Here is a 20,292-nt window from a genome sequence, read left to right as displayed (position 1 = left end):
TGAATTCATTCTCACTTTCTCCTTTACGGTCTTCTCACACGGGAATGTTTTCCTTCGACGGCTTGGAGATAAGTAAGCGTACTCATGAGCGTAGCGCCGAACACGGATATGAACAACACGCACCCAACGCAACAGCAGATGATGGACAACCGGATGCACATTTGAGGTCCGACGAGGACTTTGAACATAGCCACCGGGTTGGCATTGAACCGCATCCGCCCCACAGGAGGAGGCAAATACGGGTTGAGATTGGGCGCGTTTTGGCCTTTACCCACCGGAGACGCCATCGCTTCGTCCTCTGGCACAATTTGTACTGAGATACCAATTCGTCCCATTTCCATGGACATAGCAGCTTCACGATCCGTAAAGTAGATAGGAATCCACTCGGCATCATCCGGAAGTTTTCCCAGTCCCATGAAATCCAGCAGCCCATTGATTGCTGCCTCCGCGTCGGCCTCGTCTTTTTGAGTCTTAGCTAGTTTGCGCTCCGCCAGGGAAGGCCCTTGACGGTTCTTACTTCCAGACAAGTGTTTTTGTTTCTTACGAGAAGATTTCGTAGAGCTCCGAGCCAGCAATGCATTATCTTCGCGAGGTGCTAACTTGACTGTAGTGCTCCTTTCCTCTTCGCTTGATTCATCGTCACTGTTGTCGAATCCATCACTGGTGTTCTCGTCAACATTGTTGTTGTGGTCGTTTTGATAGCTGTCTCCGGGAACTACAGACTGTCGAGATAGACGCTTGAGCTCAAGGAAAGGAGCCATGGATCGATTGGTTTCGTACGCGCGACGCAGCCACTTGTACAGATCCAGCTGAGCTTCACCCAGCACATCGTTCCACTTGAGCACGTCCTTGTCCCAAAGTTGGATGTGAAGCCGTGCCATCTCGGGTGATCGAGGAGGGAACTCGGTCTTCATGACAAGTCTCCAATTCCAGCAAGGTTTGCCGTTCGCGCAGCGCCAATGCGTGTCTGTGCTTTCAGCGCGACTACTGCCTGAATCACCGCCACTCTCCATCCAAGCCTTGACAAAGTAGTCGTTTATCTCGCTTTGGGCTTGATCTTGAACGTTTTCCGCGCGCCATATCACCACACGAACTTCAAATGTCTTCGGAGCAGGAGGGCAGATATCCACAGGCTCGATGCGTGCCGCTTCTTGTGTGGTTAAGATATCCACCCACAGCTGCAAGAACCCCTGTGACGTCGAGCGACTCTGGGGCACGTAGAGATGGCGATACTCAATTGGTTTCAGATTGCTGTCTCGTTTCCTAGGTGAAGATCGGCCCTCACCAATCTCCTGCCACTCGCGATGGAACCAACGCTCCTCCAGATCGATCGTCGTAGATCCGATCAGTTGATCCGAGACCAGACCTCGATCCCAAACCGAAATGTCAAGCTGTGAAGCACCTGGTAAAGTCGTCTCCAGAGCAAACAGACGAAAGAATTCTGGCTGCAACGTGTTCGTACAAGCATTGGAGCGGTCGTTGACGCGGTTGCTTCCTAGCTTTAGACGTAGATACGGGTCCGAGTAGCCATTGGAATTCTTGGCTTGCAAGTTTTGTCCACGCAGCACGTACACCCGTACGATCACGGGTTGAGGTCCGTCCTGCAGTCGACGCAGCTCCAAGTATTCCTGCTTTGCTCGCTCCTCTTCTTGAGATCGCGACTCCTTCTTGGCTCTTCGTTCCATCACCGTGATGCGGCCTTTAAAGACTCCAGCACGGAGCTGCACGCGGACTCGCTCAAACCGCAAGAGATTTGGGCGCGTCAGCACCGGTCTCCTCAGTTGGTAGCTTTCTAGCGCTGGGCTTGAAAAAAAGTCCTCCAACTCTTCGCCACCGTATTGAGAAACCCACCAGTCTCGTCCCTGAAGGTAGGGGGCGCGATGGTGCTCCTGATCACGGCTGTTACGCGGTGAGTCAAGCGCAGACCCTCTTAGCCTATTAGCACTTCGATGTGAGAGCAATAGCGCTGATTTACTCGCGTAGTAACGTCGTTCTTCCTCGCGGCGGCGCTGTTCGATCACCGCAGGGTCAGTATCCTCCAACGGTTTAATTCTACTCGCTCGAGCGTGCGAGTGCAACACCGAGGGGAGGTTAAGATCACCAACCCCAATGCCGTCGTCTGTAGGATAATCTGCTTCTGCTTCGGGCTGGCCTTCATCAAAGATGTACTCCACGTCGTCATCTTCATGTTGTGCGTTAGTATCAGTGACATCCCCACTCGCACCAGTGCCTTTTTCTCCAGATTTTGACTTTTTGTCCTTGACTTGACTGAAGCCGAGAACCTTACGCTTGGCAGGGCTCCTGAAAGGAGACCCGGCACCATCAGCAACTTCGACGCGATACGTCGGGCTCCATGGAAGTTTGTTGGCGAGATCAACAATACACGATGCTAGTGTGGTCTTTCGTAGTCCACCTAGTGTCGAATCGCACACTCGAATCTGCAGTTGCGGAGCGTACAAAGTGTCCATTGGCAGCTTGACGTGCGCCACAATCCGGTCTAGGAAGTTTGCGTTCTTGCTGCTGCCTGAAGCACTAGACCCCCCGGCTGGCATACCCGACTGAGTTCGTTTGACATTCGATCCATCAACAAAGTACCCTCCCACGAGCTCGAACTCGACATGAGGACGACGTACTCCCAGAGTGCTGAGCGCCTTCAGGTGCCTTACACCGAGAGCAACAATGTCGAGATTCGCCTCTGTGTACTTTGGAGTGATAGATGCTGGCTCACGGAGTACTGCAGGTGGAGCTGATCCTGTGTGGTCGATGTACTGGATTGCTACAAGTAATTGCCCGGATGATCCGCTCCCTCCGAGCTCAGCAAGTAGTAAACTTACTGACGTCGAAGATCTGCTTCGAGGTCGTTTGAGTGCGTACCATCGAGGTTTTGGCGATCCAGCAGTAGCGACAGATCGCACCGCTGAAGCTAGCGACAGTCTCAACTCTCCAAGAACTCCTCCACTTCCCCCCAAATCTTGTACTTGTAGAACGATCTCGGGCGTGTAAATCACATCGGTCGCAGGCACATTCGTAAGGAAGACCAACGACTCGTAGAAGAGTGGTGCTGGGGTATTCGGACGAGTCCTCGTGTTCTTTTGCTGCCCGCAGCAACGAACATTGACGACGGGACTGGGAACACGCGCCACCCCTGCTGGTGACTCCAATCCACGAGCCTGGAACACATGAACACGGATCTCTCGGTGCACTCTTGGGGATCGGAACGGGCTGAAGAGCTCTGAGGTGTCGCCGTCCGTGTCCCAAGGATACCGCGTAGCCATCTCCACCCGCCCAAATCCCAACCGAAGCAGAAGAACGCCTGGGTGCTGCGAACTTTCTAGCGCGTGTCGAGTCCGTCGACGAGCAATCTCTTCTTTCAGCACGAGCCACTGAGATTTTGCAGTAAACCCGCGCGCGAACAAATCTTCAGCTCGAAAGCGTGCGAAACTTACGCTTACAAACTCTTCCTTGCGACTTGTTGCTGCTACAACCCCACCGACAGAACGACTCAGCGTGACGATAATATCCGGGATCTGGCTCAAATCTGCGGGTAGCTCTAACGTTGATCGGTGCTCGAGACACTGCTCAAAATTAGCGGAGCCATCCTTCGCGACCTCTTGGCTCTCAAACTCGATGGTGTATGGTCCTAGGGATATTGTCACTCGAACTTGCGACGCACCGCCCGTGAACGATGTCTGAGAAGCTCTTGGTAACTCGACACCACAAAATAATGCTCCGCGGAGCACGTACTTGACAGTCTTGGGGATGCTGCGCTCAAACCGTTCCCGCTCTGAAGCAGGCATTTGCTTAGTGTGCATCTTCTCTCCGTCTTCGGGACGTGGTGACTCAATTCGAACCATTGAAACTAGTACCCGACCGCGGTAGGTTGAGCCGAGTTCGGCGTGACGAGACACGAGCTGCTGGCGCTTCGGATTTGTGCCACGCAACGGAGGCCCGTAGAGATTGTACCACCGCGGAGCTGCTGCTAGAAGGTTCTCTTGCTCTTCCTCTAGCTCCATCTTCTCTCGGGTGGCGGATTCACTCAGTCCACCTACCAGTTCAGCGTCTTCGTCTTCATCACTGTCTCGCAGCAGTAAACCCACTCTCTGTGGGCTTTCAGGAGCCTGCGCCGTAGTTTGATGCTCTACAACTGGAGCTGCGGGAACCTGCAAATAATCGTGAGACGCTACGCCAACCAACTCGTTTGGTGATGTGAGATCGCGGTCCCAAATCGAAAGCCCAATGTGCCGCGAGAACGTTGGTATGCGCACAGGTAGCCACAGTTCCTCGTAAAAGTCGGGGGCGAGATTGCCGCGCCCCTTTACGGTGACACAAGAGGTTTTGCTGGGGGCGTTCGCAGCAAAAACCACTTGCAGGAACGCATCGATGCCCTGAGCCCCAATCAAGAGGCCACCAGTGTCCATAGCCGGCAAATGCTCTGCTCGCAGAACCCTCACAACGAGGAACTGCAACTTGAGTTCAATGGCGGGAGGAACCAGCACAAGAGGTGGAGTCGTAGCTGGACCATTATCGTCTGCGGGTCTCTCTCCTGTAGCCTCAACAAGCTCCTGCTCAATTTCAGCTTCGCGATCGTGTACACGAAGAGCGTCACCAGGCCCTAGCACCACGACGCTAACCAGCAGAAACCCCTGGATGCCTCGGTCTTTCGCGTTCAAATTGTCGTGAACCGCGATCCACTGTCTGTAGAGCTCATGATCGGGCTAGACACAGAATTATATCCGAGTTAGATTAGCTTGTAGCCAACGAATCGTGCATGACGTACCAGGGTGTACACTGAGAGGCAGTCCAGCTGGTAGATGCCAATCAAATTGTCCTTGAGCACACGCTCTTTGTCGTACACTGAGATCTGATACCACACGAGTAAGGTGAAAAACATATCCACCATAGTCTCTGGCGCTCGTGTAGCAATAGATACCTTGATTGAAGCCTCACGAAGCTCGTGGCGGCCGATGTTTGGGAAGTTGAAGAACAAAATCTCGTCAAAGACGCAGCCCAGCGTGTCATATTTCGTAGACGTTTTCTTGGACAAGCCCATGATTTCCACTTGGCAGTACGGATCGGACGTGCCGCTCAGCTACAATCACTCAACAGCTTAGTGAGAAATGAATCATACCCGCAATGTGTATAAGCACTTACATTTTCTCCCTTGAGGTCTCTCGCCTCGATAACGTGCACCTGCACTTGATAGTCTCCTTGCTTTAAAGCAGCAATAGTCGCAGCAGCTTCTCGTTCTTGCTCTTCACGCCGAAGAAGCGCTTTATTCCGCGTATAAACCTCTTCCTCCGTCTCGTCCTCCTGACCTACAAGTAACTCTGCCAGCCCTGCATCTCCGTGCTCGAGTTCCACGGCCGCTGGGCCCGTCTCGTAAAGTCCTTGGTCATTGGCTTTCGTGTACAAAAGCGCCACCTTCAGTTCCAACTCAGCACCCGTCAATTGGCCTGCAGCGCCCTTATCCCTCAGCTGGAACCACCGTTGAGTGATCATTCCAGGAAGACTGGCGATCTCTGCTGAGGAGATCGCCACTTGTCCTAGGAAGTGCATTTTCAGTGGAAGCCGGTCACGGACCGACACTATCACCCCCGTCGTCCAGTCAACAGCTCGGAACACGAACACCTCGTGCCATCGCGGCTCCCGAGTCTTGGTCATGACACTCGTCTTGTACTCGACACCTAATGAAGTCAGCTTGACGTAGCAACTGAGCGTATCTCGAAGTGCTGCGGGTTGAAGGTGCCGAGCTTGTAACACGGTGATGACCAACGTGTTGGGTAGCGTGTCGTCTGCAAATACAGCAAGGAACAATGATAAGACGATCGATTCGAGAGCTAGGACGTTAAGGGACGCACCTGCATCGTCAGCCAGTCGGATCTCCTTGGGCAGGATGTCGACAGGAGCGTCTTCGTATTCCTCTCGATCGCTGCTCATTGATGCAGGCCTGCAATTGAAAGATCCGCGTATCTTCCGAGTGGTCACAATTGACAAGGATACCGGAGACCTTTGGGCTTTCAAACGTGTGGTCGCTAGATCGACCGACCACTTCGCATTTCTTACGCCACGTACGATAACAAGAAAAGAAGCTACAACCTTCTCCTACATCGACGTTTCCTTCAACCTTCTGCTTAGCACCAGTGAAGATCGTATTCACTTCAGTTGGTTCTTTCACGAGATCATCCTCTTGTTACCCCGAGTAGCCTCCCACGTCACCTTCAGATTGCTGAAATCACACTGTGGAAAAGTGGTTTTCAATCGCGTCGACAGCATCTCGTACCTCTCCTGAACGAAACGGAGGCCAAGCCTCGAGTTCCCTTGTGCTGCCTCTTCCTTCCTCAACTTGCGTAGTTCTGCACCCATCATGGGGGGAAGGTCGACTTCCTTCGTCAAGTTGGCAACCACAAGTGTCGGCTTCTCCACCGTGCCACTGTACAACCCACCCCCTTTGAAGTACCATTGTTGCACTATTGCAGAAAAACTCGGGCTTGCGCGACCATCTCGAGCTGCTTTTCCATGGGCCCCAACACTGCCTTGGCGACCTTGGCAACCAATTGCTTCACTCACGATACCACCGACCTGAAGACGAATTCTACCACCTTCGCCTCCTGCGCCACCGATACCTCCGCCTCCTGGGCGTATCCCTTTTCCACCAGGCACGGATTCCTTAACTACAGTGTAGATATAAATCCCTCGAGTGCCGAAGAACCATCCAGATGGTGGGGATTCGTGGTTCATGCACGAGTCAACTTTCAATCCATCCGGCCGAGCCGTTGCACCAGGACCCTCTTCATCTGCTAGAAGGCCACCGTCAATTGCACTTCGAACTGCATTTTTGAAGTCACTCAAGCAGTACTCCGAGTCCGCACCGTTCACACCATCACCGCCGTTTTGACCATCACCTCCTAGCTGTCCGCGAGAAGACGTAGTGCGCAACATGTCATCGGGATCCTCCAACCAACCGCAGACAACAAGCAAATTGCCACCAGGAAATCCCGGTTTTCCATACCCCCCGTCTGTTCCAGCCATTCCGTTTGCTCTCTGCATTTTCGCTTGACCCCTGGCAGACAGATCAAACGCGCACTTGGTCGTCACTTGGATCGACGGGCTCACAAGTGTAACATTCGCCCACATTTGTAGATTTGTGTCAACCTCGAGTGATCCATACCCCATAAAAATCACGCCGGGAATTGCTTCGGATGTAATTGTAGCTTGATGCTTTTCCACAAACTTGTGGACTTTGGGCAGTTCGCTGGAGAGTCGCAACTGAAATGAGCTGAGGATCAGAACGTTCCGTAAGTCACGATACTTTTCGGTGTAGCTGTACGCGAGCACAGCGTTCCGTAGCTCTACCAACTTCTCCTTGGCCTCTTCAATGGCACAAATACACTCTGCATTCAGCCACTCGGCCACATGTCGACGGCTGTCGTTGGTGGTACCGTCAATCGTTCCAACAAGAGACAATCGCCGAGCAGCCCTGGCAACTTCGGGGTCGGATCGAATGCGATCGCCTTCAAGGGGAACAAGATGAAGCAGGATATCCACAACTGACTCAAAAGACAGCGCGTCAGGGGTTTTGAGCGAATTGAGAGCACCTTCGATCTCTTCAATCGTCCCAGCATATGCATCCCAGGCATACACTCGCAGAAAGCAGGCAGATAGCACGTCACGAGCGAACCCAACGCAACACTCACGAATCTGGTCGAGCAAACGCGCAGCAGCGGCAGGTAGAGGCTCCTCAAATTCCACTGCGTATGACCGTAGTCCCTCGAGTGCTTTCAGTATTTCAAGCTTTCGATCGTGATACTGAAGGGAGTAGTTGTGGCCTTCTGGGTCCGACTTGACCGGAGCAGACAAAGCAAACGAGCGGATACCTCGCTTGCCTTCTTCGATGTCAAGATCACTCGTGATATCGGGGTCGAAGTCTGTACCGCACTTTGTGTACACAACTACAGCATTGTCTGCACGTACTAGGGAACCGTTGATCAGTCCCTGGAGCGTGACGGTTTGGGGTCGCTCATGTAGAGGTGGACTCACGATGACGAATCGCAAGTCTTTTTCTTTCAGCATCCACTTAAAGACAAAATGCACGACTAACTCCACGAACGGGCCACGTGTATCCCGGCCTCCAGGCATATCCCACACAGCCACCTTTCTGTCCGCTAGACTAACGTGATTCACGACTGGTAGCAACGTCGCGGAAGTGGGCCCACTTTGGATAATAACACCTGGTAGTGGAGACTCTGCAATGAGTACACGCGCATACGGACTCTCGTGGTGAACAGCCACTTTTCCCTTCCCAAAGAGAAATGAGGCCACAGTGCTTTTTCCTGCCCCCGTGGTGCCAAGAATCACAACATTCTGCTTGTTGTCGGCCTTCAAATCACTGTCAAATACGGAGCGTTTCAAGTAAGTGTCCACTTCCTCTAACAGGCCCAGCCCTTGATCAACGTCATCAGCGCTCGGAGAAAAGGCTGCTGCTTCCAAATGGGTTGATAGCTGTTTAATACTTCTCTCCAACTGTCCTCGCTCCATCTTCTCTGCTCGCGTCCAGTTCGTCAATGAACCACCGAAAGGGAAAGCAAAGCGATCACTTTACTTCACTGACGGATGAAGAATATGGGACGCGTCTAGAGAGAACAACCCCCAGCATTTGTTATTAAACGGCGTCTTCATCTTTCTTGGAATCGTCTGAAGCGAGCTGAATAGTGAGGCCTTGACTTAAGTATTAGCGCTGACGCTTAGAGCAGCATTTCGCGCTGCATGATCAGCGACGTCGTTCCACTTGGATCCCCAGTCCTTTTTACCGGTGTGCGCCTTCACGTGGGTCCATCGGATCCGACGGTTGCCCTTCTCCGTCATCAACAACTCGAGCAAATCGCGGTTCTGCACGGACGCACCGTCCGACTTCTTCCAATTGTTCTTCTGCCAAGTGCCAACCCATTCCGTCATAGATCGAATCAACAGCATACTATCTGAGAAGATGAAGAGCATACGGGACCCCTCCGGATCCTCCACGTTTGCTCTCTTCATCGCCTCAAGTGCAGCCATATACTCTGCTCGATTGTTTGTCGCTCGACCTTCCACAAGCTGCTTGGCCACATTCCACTCCTCGCGGTGCGGGAAAATGCACGCGTATCCCGCCCGGCAGCCTCGACGTCCATTCTCCAGTGCACTACCATCACAGAACGCCACCAAAGTGTTGGGATCTCTCGGATCCGGGTCTCCTGCTTGACCTTTGGTAGCAGCGACATGTTGAGTCACGAAAGCTTCTGCTTGCTCCTTCGTAGAGAACTTTTTGAAACTGGCACTGAACAGGTTCTCCACTTGTGGTTTGCACTCTTTCCACGTCCGAAAGACCCCCGTCTTGCGTCCTTTAGCTACCGCATACCAGGAACCTCCAGAAGTGGTCTCGGCCAATTGAGCGTCAATATCTGCAGTAGCTTCACCTCCGGCAAAACCCTCCGGGGCGTCCGACTTCAAGTCAATAGCCGCCCCCAATGAAGATCTCTGAGCTGGGGATTTACCAGCTCTTGAATTCGCCTCATGTTGCAGCATCGACGTAATTGATTGCTTAGGTTTCTTAGCGGGTGGCGCCGAAGTTTTGACATTGTCGACACTTTCGTCGCGAGGTCTTTTAGGGTTTGCAGTAGGATTTGGTTCTGGGGCGACGCTTGTGACGCCGTTCTGGCGGTTGTGGGCGTCGATGTACGCTTGTGCCTCGGTGCTGGACTTGAACTTCTTGTACCTGCAGCCAATGAAGCCCTTCACCTGCGCCTCGCACTCCGCCCACGTCGTGAAAACGCCGGGCGAGCGCCCCGCCGCCACCGCGTAGAAGCCACCTTTCGCCATTTGTCAAAATCCGAAACTACTGCTCCGAAAAGACGTTAATTTCGGATGGTGTGTGACACACAGGCTTTCGACGATAGGATCAATCTTGCTTTTTTGCTCACCAAGGCTACAACGAAAACCAGATAGGAACGGACTGGCGGCCAGAGCATTTGGGCGATGAAGTGAGGCACGCACTTGCGAAAGTGCCAACGGTTTGATATGAGTCACTACCAAATGCTGCTGCCCCAGCACCTTTCGCGGTTTACGTGTCGCTCCGAGACGTGCAGAGCAATCAGTTGGGGCTCGTCCCGCTGACGTTTGTCAACCATAACGCACATGCAACCCCAACGGCGGCATCTCCAGGTATCTTCATCTTGTATGATTTTGTCCGGTGGCCTCCACCCGAGAGCTCAGTCGCGAATTTGCCTCCAAGCGCGAAAGTAGTCAAGTTCTCCGTCGCTCCAGCATCGCTACGATGAAGCCGCTCGCGCTGTTTCTATTGCTGGTCCTGGCGGTGGTTGCTGTCATTGCTGCTGAGGTCCATGACCTCCAGGCTGACACGCAAGGTAACGAGTGTGCTGCCTTTTGTTCGTATGATGATTCACCATTGTAACCCCCTCACGCCGTTTGCTGAATTATGGATTTAGGAGCTCACTTGCGCCACCTACAAGATCAGCCCGATGATCAGGGGCAACCCAGTGAGCAGCCTGGCGAGCAGCCCAATGAACAACCTGGTTACATGCAACCAGGGATGATGATGCCGATGACGATGAACCAGCCTGGCTACCAGCAGCAGCCAGGGATGTCGATGCCAATGGTGATGAACCAGCCTCGTCACCTGCAAGATCAGCCTGATGACCAGGGACAGCCCAATGTACAGCCTGGTTACCAGCCCAATGTGCAGCCTGGTTACCAGCAGCAGCCAGGGATGATGACGCCAATGATGGTTAACCAACCCGGTTACCAGCAGCAGCCAGGGATGTCGATCCCAATGACGATGAACCAACCTGGTTTCCAGCAGCAGCCAGGGATGTCGATGCCAATGATGGTGAACCAGCCTCGACACCTGCAAGATCAGCCCGATGATCAGCAGCCCAATGAGCAGCCTGGTGAGCAGCCTGGTGAACAGCCTGATGACCAGCAGCAACCAGGGACGACGATGGACCAACCTGGAAATGACAACGGAGGTGCCGGTACCAATGAAATCTTGGTCGGGTGCTACCCTGGGTCGTGGAACTGGCCTCGCTGCCGTTATGGAGGGGGAGGTTGTTTCCCTGGGTCGTGGAACTGGCCGCGTTGCCGCTACGGAGGAGGAGGTTGTTTCCCAGGCTCGTGGAACTGGCCTCGTTGTCGCTATGGAGGGGGTAGCTGCTTCCCAGGCTCGTGGAACTGGCCTCGTTGCCGCTACTGGTAAGTTGATGGCCACACGCAGTTGACGAATGAAGTAATTTGAACGGAAGCCCGAAGATGCGGTGCGAGTGGTGAGTTTGGGACCGTAGTCTGGAAGTGAAGTGCATGTCAAGGTAATGTTGTCCGGGCAGAAGCAGCAGGAAGCGAGGAGTAGCCCAGGAACTCAAATGAAAACGATTAATGTTGCGAATTGTTGAGCAATTTCACTTGCCCCTCAAGGACTCAATTGACGACACCAGCGTCGCCTCTCATCCTGCTCGACTTGACCAGACGAGTAATGGCCGTTCATCACGTTGCATTGCAATTATTTACTGCTGGCTATGCATGGTGCTTTTAATTGTCTCTACAACTCAAATGAGAAATGCAATACTCGGGAGCTCTGATTGTCAGGCATCAACATCGTACTTGATGCAATAGGACTATCCACCTCCCCAACAACTATTCCAGGACACTGTCAGCAGCCCTTTCACTATGGTGATGCTGGCGGTGCGCCCTCGTCCTGCAGTTGCTGCGCTGTGTCATGTCACCCGATCGTTTCCTCGTATCTCGATAGTTTAGGATATCATCCCCCTGTATCAAGCGTGTTCGACCGAGCCAATTCGACTGCAGGATCGACTATGGGTGAACAGCGACCCAATGAAGGTCAAAGGCACTATATGGTCGTTCAGCCAGTGGATATCCACTACTATCGCTACCAGTTTACATAGTCGCTACGTGCCACAGTGAGACGTAAACAGCTTTGGACATTGTGCGGTGGCTTCTGGATCATTTTTCGGGATGCACGGCGCCCCAAGAGTGCATTTCGACGAGACAGCTACGATCTCTTTATCACACTTCAATAGATTCAAACGTCTGGACAGTCGAACCTATCGATGGTAGCGAACACCCTCTCCGACGATGTCGACCATGCGCTTCTTGTAGAGATTCATCTCCCTGTCTCACATGGCGCGCGTGAATGACAGACTACGTCCTGCCACGCGGCTAGAAGCGAGATTTTTCACGCGAAGCTCGACAGGAATCTCCACGTGGCGCATGCGGCTCAAACTAAAGCGCAACAGTGTTTCCGGGTGAGCCTCCAAGATGCGTGTCCTGAGTTGCTGTGCTCCCCGTGACAGAGGTGCTGTGATGAGTGGGTCTTCCTTATGATGTTTGGTTGTGCTGGAGCGAGTTTTGAAGAGCAGGTTGGCCTTCTTGAGAAGGGGGAGCAGATCCATATCAAACTTGTCGGGCGTAAGTGATTGTGCTCATGGTAATGTGCTACCGCGGCCAATTCGAAAGTGAATTTGCTGGCAGTCGCAGCGTGAGCTGTCTCCATTCGCCACAATAAATGTCCGTGCAATTTTGTGGCATGCAACATGAAGGATGTTCTTTGGAGGAGTCTAATCAGGCAGATTCGATGTCAACAACATACAAATGGTACGTATGTGCAACAATTGAAGGCATCCAATCCACTGGATTACACACAGCTCTGTCGACCTCATCCAAACACACCTCGTTGATGAGCTAAAGGCCCGGCACCCTGGTCTTGCAGAACGAAAGGCAATGCAAAAATATCATCGTGACTGGTTGCCCATTGCTATCGGCCGAGGGCTGTTCTGAAATTGGTAGACCTGGAGTTTGACGAGGCTTTAGCACGAAGAACCCTTTTCGGCTACATGCACAAAATATAGGGCAGGAATGAACGGTTCACTTACTTAGTGGCGAAAATGGTCGTATGCCCGCGTTGAATAAATATTGTACGACACTCCGGTTGCATCGCGTTCATGCTTAGGCTACCTAGCACACACTAATGGCGTGGTAACTGAGATTTCTCGGCACTGTAGTTCAAGGGAGAGGCGAGGGGACTAGCTAGAACTGATGCGGGTGGAGGAGCTATCACCGGTAGGTGACGTACTCGTCGATCATATCCAGGTGCTTGGTCTTCCTCTTGCAGTTATCCCACATGTGCATGGTGAGCGGCACGGTCTTGCCGGAGACGAGCGTTCGCATGGCTCGTCGGTCGCTCAGGGTGTCTGGGATGAGTACGGGTGGGATAGCCTTGTGACGCATGTGGCTCAGACTGAAGCGCGTCAGCTTGGCCGGGTGTGTATCGAGGATCTTCTGCTTGAGCAGGCGGACGTCTTCTGGGAGTTCAATGGGTAGGGACTTGGAGCGGCGGAAACTCGGCCGCTTTGAGAGACCTCGCGGGGACTTGGCGGGCCGCGGCTGTGATCGCTGAACACGAAGTGGCAAGACTTCAGGTTGCACTCCCATTTCGGCTTTGGGCCTTGGTGGTAACTTGCGAAATGCGAAGCTGAAGGAAGAGCTGGCCAGAACTATGTTTCGTCGAGACGGCCGAACCAGCTGAGTGGCTGGCTTAGCTCAGCGCAACACGCACGCACGGGCCAGGCCTCGGTCTACGTTCGTCTCTAGACGATACCGGTGCAAGGTTAGCCTTGCGAAATGTATGACAGGGGCACGGTCCTGCTTGAATCTGTCCGTATTCCGGCACGCGCGAGGACACTTTCGACATGATTGGATGCCGACCGCCTGTCCTTGCATTTCTGAAGCTGCTTGGACGGCGATCGACGTCGGCGCTCCGTCTTGCCGCAAGACTCCAGCGTGGACATGTATCCCCGAACGCGCGGCCAGTGATTCATCGACCAGAAACGAGCCGTCTGGCTCCGAAGGATGGCTGTCTGCATGTTTCCGTTGTTGTCAGGGCAACAAATTTTGCGGCCGTCGCGGTCGCGCGACACCTGACTTCATGTAGCTAGCATGTATTAAATACATGCACTTTGTTGGTTGCAAGGCCGACAAAGCGAACAAGGTTTTGTTCGTCTACGCCTTTCGCGGTACACCTTCGACTCGTCGCATTTTCGACTGTCACATTTTGGCTTCCTATCGACCGGCGATGATGCGCGTGCATAGCTGCTTTGACTCCGAGTGCGGTGCCGGAGACCTTGTGTCGCGGAGCTACATGTGGAGACTGGCAAGGTGTACAATACTGTGGCTCGCTTCGCTAGGTAGCGGGCATTCAGTTGCCCAGTAATTTTGAGGCCGCATTGGATGCCATGACCCAGGCATCCATGAAGCACAGCACGATGCCGTAGCACAGCAACTAAAGGCGTCGCGTACAGCTTTATTGCCACCAAACGCTGAGCCCAATGCAATTGCATCGACAGGAACTCCAAGCTTTCTGCTACCCTTACAGCGATAAAAGACATTTGACGCCTTAGGAGTAGCGTAGTCCGGTACCCAGTGATGTGGTGGGTTTAGAGCATGGGTGCTTCAGTGGATGATATCATGATTTAATATTGATTTTTGTATTCCATACCAATATTAAGTACGGTTCGGATGTCTACCTCCCAAATAAACCAACTGAGTCGGCGGGATATTTGGGGGAAAAGCATGACCCATAACTTTTTGTTCCAGTTCTTGGCAGCGGACGAACAACGCGAAGATCAGCTTGAGCGCCCACGGCTGTCCCAGTAGCGCGCGTGCCGAGAGTGTTTGGGTGTCTTCCATGTTGAGGTTGGACGTGAGGAAAAGGTAGACGCTTAGCGGCAGGACCGTGTCTTCCGCCGTCAGAGCGATGGCGCCAGCAAGTGGGATTTCATGCCAGCAGCTCCACTATCTGCCGTCGCGCTCGCCTTGCGTCCTCATCCCTCTGTGGCTGCGTTGGGTCATGTCGCCCGAGCTATTTCTTCGTATCTCGATGCATCTGGTATGATTCCTCTGGACCAAGCCTGTGCCTCCGAACCAATTCGACTTCTGTATCGAATCTGTGAGAATAGCGACTCAAAAGCACTGGCTGGTCACTCGGTCACTACTTGCGAACGGATATTCACTATTACCGATACCAATTCAAAAAATCTCGATGTGCTGCGGTAAAACGCGAGGATTTGGCAATCGTGCAGTGGATTCTGAGCCATTTCTCGGGATGCACAGCGTCCGTGGAAGTCGTGGAAGATGCGGCCCAGTATGGTCGCCTGGACGTCCTGCAGTACTTTTTTGGAGTCTGAACGTCGTGGAAGTGATCAAGACCAAGAAGAAAATGTGATTTCGTGGGGGTCGGAGGATGTTACCAATGCGATTGAAGCAGTTGGTTGCTCGAGAATACGCATGAGGCAGACCGGGATTTTAGTCGGGCGATTAAGTTTGCAGTTCGCAAAGTCGACATGGCGACGGTCCACTGACTGTTGGATGTTGTCTATAGACCGGAGCTACAGTTGCCGCCACCAGCCATGAACGATGCAGCTGCTGGAGATCACAAGGAGATCCTGCAATGGATCTTTGAGCAAGAACATGACGGCGGATCGGACCATGCGCTCGAACTAACAGCGAAGAATGGCCGGATGGATATGGTGCAGTGGCTTTTAGATCGCAGATTGGGGCGATATGCTCTATACTCGATGAAAAGCACTATTTGTAAAGGTCATTTGGATATCGTCAAGTACTTGAACGAGAGGCAAATGGTCGGTGGTGCGTCCGACATGATGAACGAAGCTGCCACGCATGGCCATCTCGATATTGTTAAATGGCTGTGCGAGAAGTATCGAGATGAGCCCTACTCGGTCTTCCCACCATACTATCGGTCGGAAGATAATGACGGCTATTCAAGCCAAACTGCGATGGACAAAGCGGCCGGTATGGATCATCTTCACGTGCTGGAGTTTCTGCATTCGCTCGTGGAGTCGGCGAAGGCAGAGGATCCAATCTGCTCAGACTAGGTGTTCTCAACCGCAGCATCCTTGGGTCGCTTTGAAGTCGCCAAGTGGCTTTATGTCCACTATCCAGTGAATTTGAAATACACTACGAACATGGCAGCTCTCAGTGGCCGCTTGGAATGAAATGGCTATATGAACTCACGGATGTTGATTGGACGATGAATGGCTTCACGAAAACCGCGTGGAGGGCTGTACGACGGATGCGATGAACCATGCCGCGCATTTCGGCCATCTAGGCGTTGTTCGCTGGCTGCACTACAACCGCACCGAGGGTGTACGGATGAACCCATAGATTTTACTGCGGGGCTTCGAGGTGCTTCTCTTTCTGCGCGCTCAGCGCACCGAGGGGATCACTCTGGGAACGAAATTCAGCGCACAAGGACAATACCTCCTTGCATGGCTGGAAGAGCACTACCCAATGTGGATCACTTGATCGATGAAACGAGACTCAACCTTAGAATGCAACGATAATGCTCAAGCCTTCAACCAATGCACAGTATGTTCTTCTTGCGGACAATTCGTCTACAATCAAGCATAATGCACAAGCCCTCGTGTTACTGCAGGGGCAACACATTCCTGAAAAACGCCTTAAAGGTCAAAGACCTCCGCTAGTCTGCAACGCCCGCAACTGATTGACTTAACAGGGATATCAAATATATAGACGATTAAACATTCAATTTTGTATGTCGTATTTAGTCGATTTACATCGAATATTGGGGTTTACTCGTTGCAGATTGACGCAAATTCCTGTAAGGCCAAAATTGGAAGTGGTCAGTGTGCCAGCTGGAAGGTCTCTGGAATGAGGGACCATCACCTGCGGGGAGGAATCTCTACCCAGCTACATTTACAATATCCCCCCGTTTGACTCGAAGCAATGGTGACAACTGCGCTGGCGGCGGTGCAGCTCGCGTTGAAATCGCGTCCTGATGTGGCAGCTTTGGGCCATGTGGGTACACTAATCTCGTCGTATTTGGACGGGTCGGGCATGATTTCGTTGGCTCGGGCATGTGAGTTTGGGTCCGTCCGACTCCTGGATCGTATTTGGGAGAGCAGTGACCCTGCGGCAGACACACACTCGAGTTGGTCGTTGTTCTGGTACTTGCGATCGGACGTTCACTACAATCGCTACCAATTCACGGAATCGCTGCGGACCGCGGCAGAACGAGGGGATTTAGAGGTCATTCGCTGGCTTTTGGATCATTTCTCGGGGTGTACGGCGGGCGTGGAAGTTGTGGAAGCAGCCGCGCGATGCGGACACTTGGAGGTTTTGCAACATTTGCTGCACTATGACAACCAAGAAGAGAAGCGGAATATCATCGTTTGGGGAGAAGAAGATGTGAAGAATGCAATTGAAGGAGGACATGGACAAGTTGCAAGATGGTTGTATGAGAACATTCCTGATGCTGAAAGAGACTTGAGCAGAGTGATGGAGTTTGCGGTCACAATGGGTGATTTGACGTTGGTTCAGTGGCTTCTGGACGATGTTTACAGACCGGAGCTTCACCTGCCTCCTCCGACAATGAATGACGCTGCAGCTGGAGGTCATATGGACATTCTGCAGTGGATCTTCGAACAAGGATACAATGATGGATCAGATCGCGCACTCGAGGGAGCAGCCAAGAACGGTCGATTGGACTTGGTTGAGTGGCTCGTGGGGAAATGGATCACGAAAGGAGCTAGAGAGGCCCTGCAAGCGGCTTGTGGGGAAGGCCATCTTGGCATAGTGCGGTCGCTACTGGACCGTAAACTTGTGCAGTATCCACACTTCGCAATGGATTGTGCAATTCGTGGCGGCCACTTGGAGATCGTGCAGTACCTCTCTGAAGTTGGCATTGTTTGCAAGCCATCTGAAATGGTGACCAACGCTGCTTCAAAGGGACATCTGCATGTGGTCACGTGGCTCATTGAAAAGTTTGGGGAAATGGCGCCTCTTTTCCCGGAGATCGAGCCATCTCGCGTGAGTTGGTTCAACAACACTGCCATGGACAGAGCAGCCACCAACGGACATATGCACGTACTGGAGTTCCTCGATTCGCTTGCTGTGGAGATGCAGGCAGAAGGTAAAAATGATGCTCCAACGTTGTCACAGTATGCGCTGTCGGGTGCAGCTACTATGGGGCACTTTGAGGTCGTCAAGTGGATTCGTGACAAGCACCCTCAGTTGACCTTCGAAGCCCACACTACGAGTATGGTAGCTCGCAATGGCAACCTAGAGATGCTGCAATGGCTGCACGATCAGCCAAACATCGAGTGGTCAACGGATGTCATGAACTCGGCAGCCGAGAATGGACATCTTGCGGTGGTGAAATGGCTTCATGAAAGCCGTAGTGAAGGTTGCACACATGCAGCGATGGACTATGCTGCTCGGAATGGCCACTTCAACACTGTTCGTTGGTTGCTCCACAATCGCTCGGTAAAAGGCACAAGCGCTGCGATGGATTTTGCTGCTGCTGGTGGATACTTCGAGTTGTTGCTTTTCTTGCAAGCTAAATGTACAGTTGGCTGTACGACAACTGCCCAGCTATTCTCTCGTGAGCAAAGGCAAAAACACATTTTGGCATGGCTTAAGGATGGCGTCGTACCTGAAGACAACTAGCTGCTACAGTAAACGTCTGTAGAGCTCTTACATCGAAGTCTCGTCGGATTGAACGCTCGACAGCTGCACCTCCAAGTGATGGCGGGGCGTCGTTAGCGAGCATAAGCGAATCGTCGGACACCCACCTAGACGAAGAAGTTGTAGTTGACGAAGGAACGATTGTCGACCTGGAACAGCTACGAGTGCCGACTGGCGATCCGTCACCAGGCAACTCTGCACAGACAGGGGGTGAGGAAGACGAAGAGGGGGATATGAATGTGGCTGACCATATCATCACCAACATCTTTTCGCTCTTCTGGAAGCCGCCGGAGACGACGGGCGAGGTCCACACCGTGTAGGAAGAGTGCCGTGGGAAGTCGTATTTAAAAGGCCTTTTTGTTGGGAGTCGTTGTCGAGCGTCTAGCTACCTGTACCCTGACCGGAGTCACGCTCATGTTGTATTTTGGCGCAGTCCTGTTGCCAGCACGCGGTTTGCTCAGTACTGCAAGTGCAAAATGGTCGGACGACCGATCGTAACGTCTCCGATGGTGTGCTCAATGACCGGCCATTCCGGAGACGAGGTGATGACTTCCACGACTGGAGCTCCCTGGGCGTTGGCGTAGCACAGCACCGTGTCTTCCGACTTGGTACCTGCGACGGACGGGTTCCAAGCGTACGCCTGGTTCAATCCAGTGACTCGGTTGACCGACGGGTTGGCTACCCACTCGCGGCTTTTGTAGGCAGCACAGCCTCCTTGGTGGTGGAATTTCCACTCCCCTCCGAAGCCCTTCTCGGCGTAGGCGTCCTGAGCGATCTGGAGCATGTCTCCCGCCTTCACTCCAGCAGTGCGCGTGTTTGCCATGAGCACCGCGTCAACGTACGTAGCAGCTTCGTGACGACGCAACAAATCGGCCGGAATGGTGGCGTTCGGCGTCGTGGTAATGTACACCACGCGCGTTGTCGAAGCGATGAGCCCAGCGCGCTGTCCGCAGATCACGAGCATGGCCTTGTGCTTGACGCGCTTCTTCGTAGGCAGCGGGTGACGGATGTTGTCGACGCGCTCGTCTGCTGCTACCAGCATCACCACCGGCGTGATGCCACGCGCCCACATCTTGGCTGAGAGTTCACTCGCAATTTCCCACTCCGTCATGGTAGGACGCACAGCACGAGCCACGTCTCCGATGATCTCGCCGCAGTCTTTGCCGAGGGCTCGGAAGACTTGCCTCTCGTACGCCGTCAGCGTCGAGCGCAGCTCGGCGATTCGGTTTGCCAGCGCAGCATCCGAGGCGTCGACCGCCACCTTGTCACTCTTGGCAAGCTCCTTCGCCACCTCGGTATGGCTACGCTGCGCATGCCACGGATCCTGTACGAGCTTGACGTCGCCTTGCAGACCTCGCATCTCCTCATTCACCAAGCGGTGACCTTCGATCTCGTTCGTCAGCACTGCCACTTGCGTCGCGTCCACGTAGATGGACCCCGCGCCGCCCTCCGTGGCCATGAAGACGTAGCTGCGAGCACCGCTCGTGATCCACGCAAAGTTCGCCGAGAGACTCAGCACCACTGCATCGTACCCCAACTCCTCCATCAAACTCCGTCTGCCACGAACATCAGCGATGAAGTGAGACCGTCGTGGAATCCCAACATCCAGCAGGCAACGCTACGTACACATGGGCCACTTTGTGCTGGAAATCAGCCTTGCGCTCGGTGACGTCGTGGTCGAAGGCGTCCATGTACTTGAGGTCGTTCATGCTGGGAGGAGGATCTCTT

The 20,292-nt window shown here is 53.2% G+C and overlaps 8 protein-coding genes across 8 annotated transcripts; 3 read left to right on the top strand and 5 right to left on the bottom strand.

Annotated features, from left to right (window-relative positions):
- Window positions 1–23: 23 nt before the first annotated feature.
- Window positions 24–5,937, bottom strand: KRP23_14348 (Myoferlin; the record flags this gene model as incomplete). Its single annotated transcript, XM_067885164.1, has 5 exons — window positions 24–4,715; window positions 4,778–4,861; window positions 4,931–5,089; window positions 5,152–5,792; window positions 5,859–5,937. The coding sequence occupies 5 exons, from the start codon at window positions 5,935–5,937 to the stop codon at window positions 24–26; spliced, it is 5,655 nt and encodes a 1,884-aa protein (XP_067737363.1).
- Window positions 5,938–6,171: 234 nt separating this feature from the next.
- On the bottom strand, window positions 6,172–8,535 carry KRP23_14347 (uncharacterized protein; the record flags this gene model as incomplete). Its single annotated transcript, XM_067885163.1, has 1 exon — window positions 6,172–8,535. One exon carries the CDS (start codon window positions 8,533–8,535, stop codon window positions 6,172–6,174), a length of 2,364 nt encoding a protein of 787 aa, XP_067737362.1.
- A 186-nt stretch (window positions 8,536–8,721) lies between these two features.
- KRP23_14346 (Ribonuclease H1) lies at window positions 8,722–9,852 on the bottom strand (the record flags this gene model as incomplete). Its single annotated transcript, XM_067885162.1, has 1 exon — window positions 8,722–9,852. The coding sequence occupies one exon, from the start codon at window positions 9,850–9,852 to the stop codon at window positions 8,722–8,724; it is 1,131 nt and encodes a 376-aa protein (XP_067737361.1).
- Window positions 9,853–10,306: 454 nt separating this feature from the next.
- Window positions 10,307–11,245, top strand: KRP23_14345 (uncharacterized protein; the record flags this gene model as incomplete). Its single annotated transcript, XM_067885161.1, has 2 exons — window positions 10,307–10,397; window positions 10,479–11,245. The coding sequence occupies 2 exons, from the start codon at window positions 10,307–10,309 to the stop codon at window positions 11,243–11,245; spliced, it is 858 nt and encodes a 285-aa protein (XP_067737360.1).
- A 1,871-nt stretch (window positions 11,246–13,116) lies between these two features.
- KRP23_14344 (uncharacterized protein) lies at window positions 13,117–13,494 on the bottom strand (the record flags this gene model as incomplete). The annotated part of the gene is made up of 1 exon (XM_067885160.1): window positions 13,117–13,494. The coding sequence occupies one exon, from the start codon at window positions 13,492–13,494 to the stop codon at window positions 13,117–13,119; it is 378 nt and encodes a 125-aa protein (XP_067737359.1).
- A 1,973-nt stretch (window positions 13,495–15,467) lies between these two features.
- On the top strand, window positions 15,468–15,953 carry KRP23_14343 (Secreted RxLR effector protein 124; the record flags this gene model as incomplete). The annotated part of the gene is made up of 1 exon (XM_067885159.1): window positions 15,468–15,953. One exon carries the CDS (start codon window positions 15,468–15,470, stop codon window positions 15,951–15,953), a length of 486 nt encoding a protein of 161 aa, XP_067737358.1.
- Window positions 15,954–16,824: 871 nt separating this feature from the next.
- KRP23_14342 (putative ankyrin repeat protein R911) lies at window positions 16,825–18,884 on the top strand (the record flags this gene model as incomplete). The annotated part of the gene is made up of 2 exons (XM_067885158.1): window positions 16,825–18,136; window positions 18,610–18,884. 2 exons carry the CDS (start codon window positions 16,825–16,827, stop codon window positions 18,882–18,884), a joined length of 1,587 nt encoding a protein of 528 aa, XP_067737357.1.
- A 137-nt stretch (window positions 18,885–19,021) lies between these two features.
- KRP23_14341 (uncharacterized protein) lies at window positions 19,022–20,273 on the bottom strand (the record flags this gene model as incomplete). Its single annotated transcript, XM_067885157.1, has 2 exons — window positions 19,022–20,120; window positions 20,191–20,273. The coding sequence occupies 2 exons, from the start codon at window positions 20,271–20,273 to the stop codon at window positions 19,022–19,024; spliced, it is 1,182 nt and encodes a 393-aa protein (XP_067737356.1).
- Window positions 20,274–20,292: the final 19 nt, after the last annotated feature.

Source organism: Phytophthora ramorum, assembly GCF_020800215.1.
Source record: "Phytophthora ramorum isolate Pr-102 chromosome Unknown Phyram_PR-102_s0021, whole genome shotgun sequence".
In the NCBI taxonomy this organism is placed as follows: Eukaryota; Oomycota; class Peronosporomycetes; order Peronosporales; family Peronosporaceae; genus Phytophthora; species Phytophthora ramorum.
This window is presented reverse-complemented; position numbering and strand designations above follow the sequence as displayed.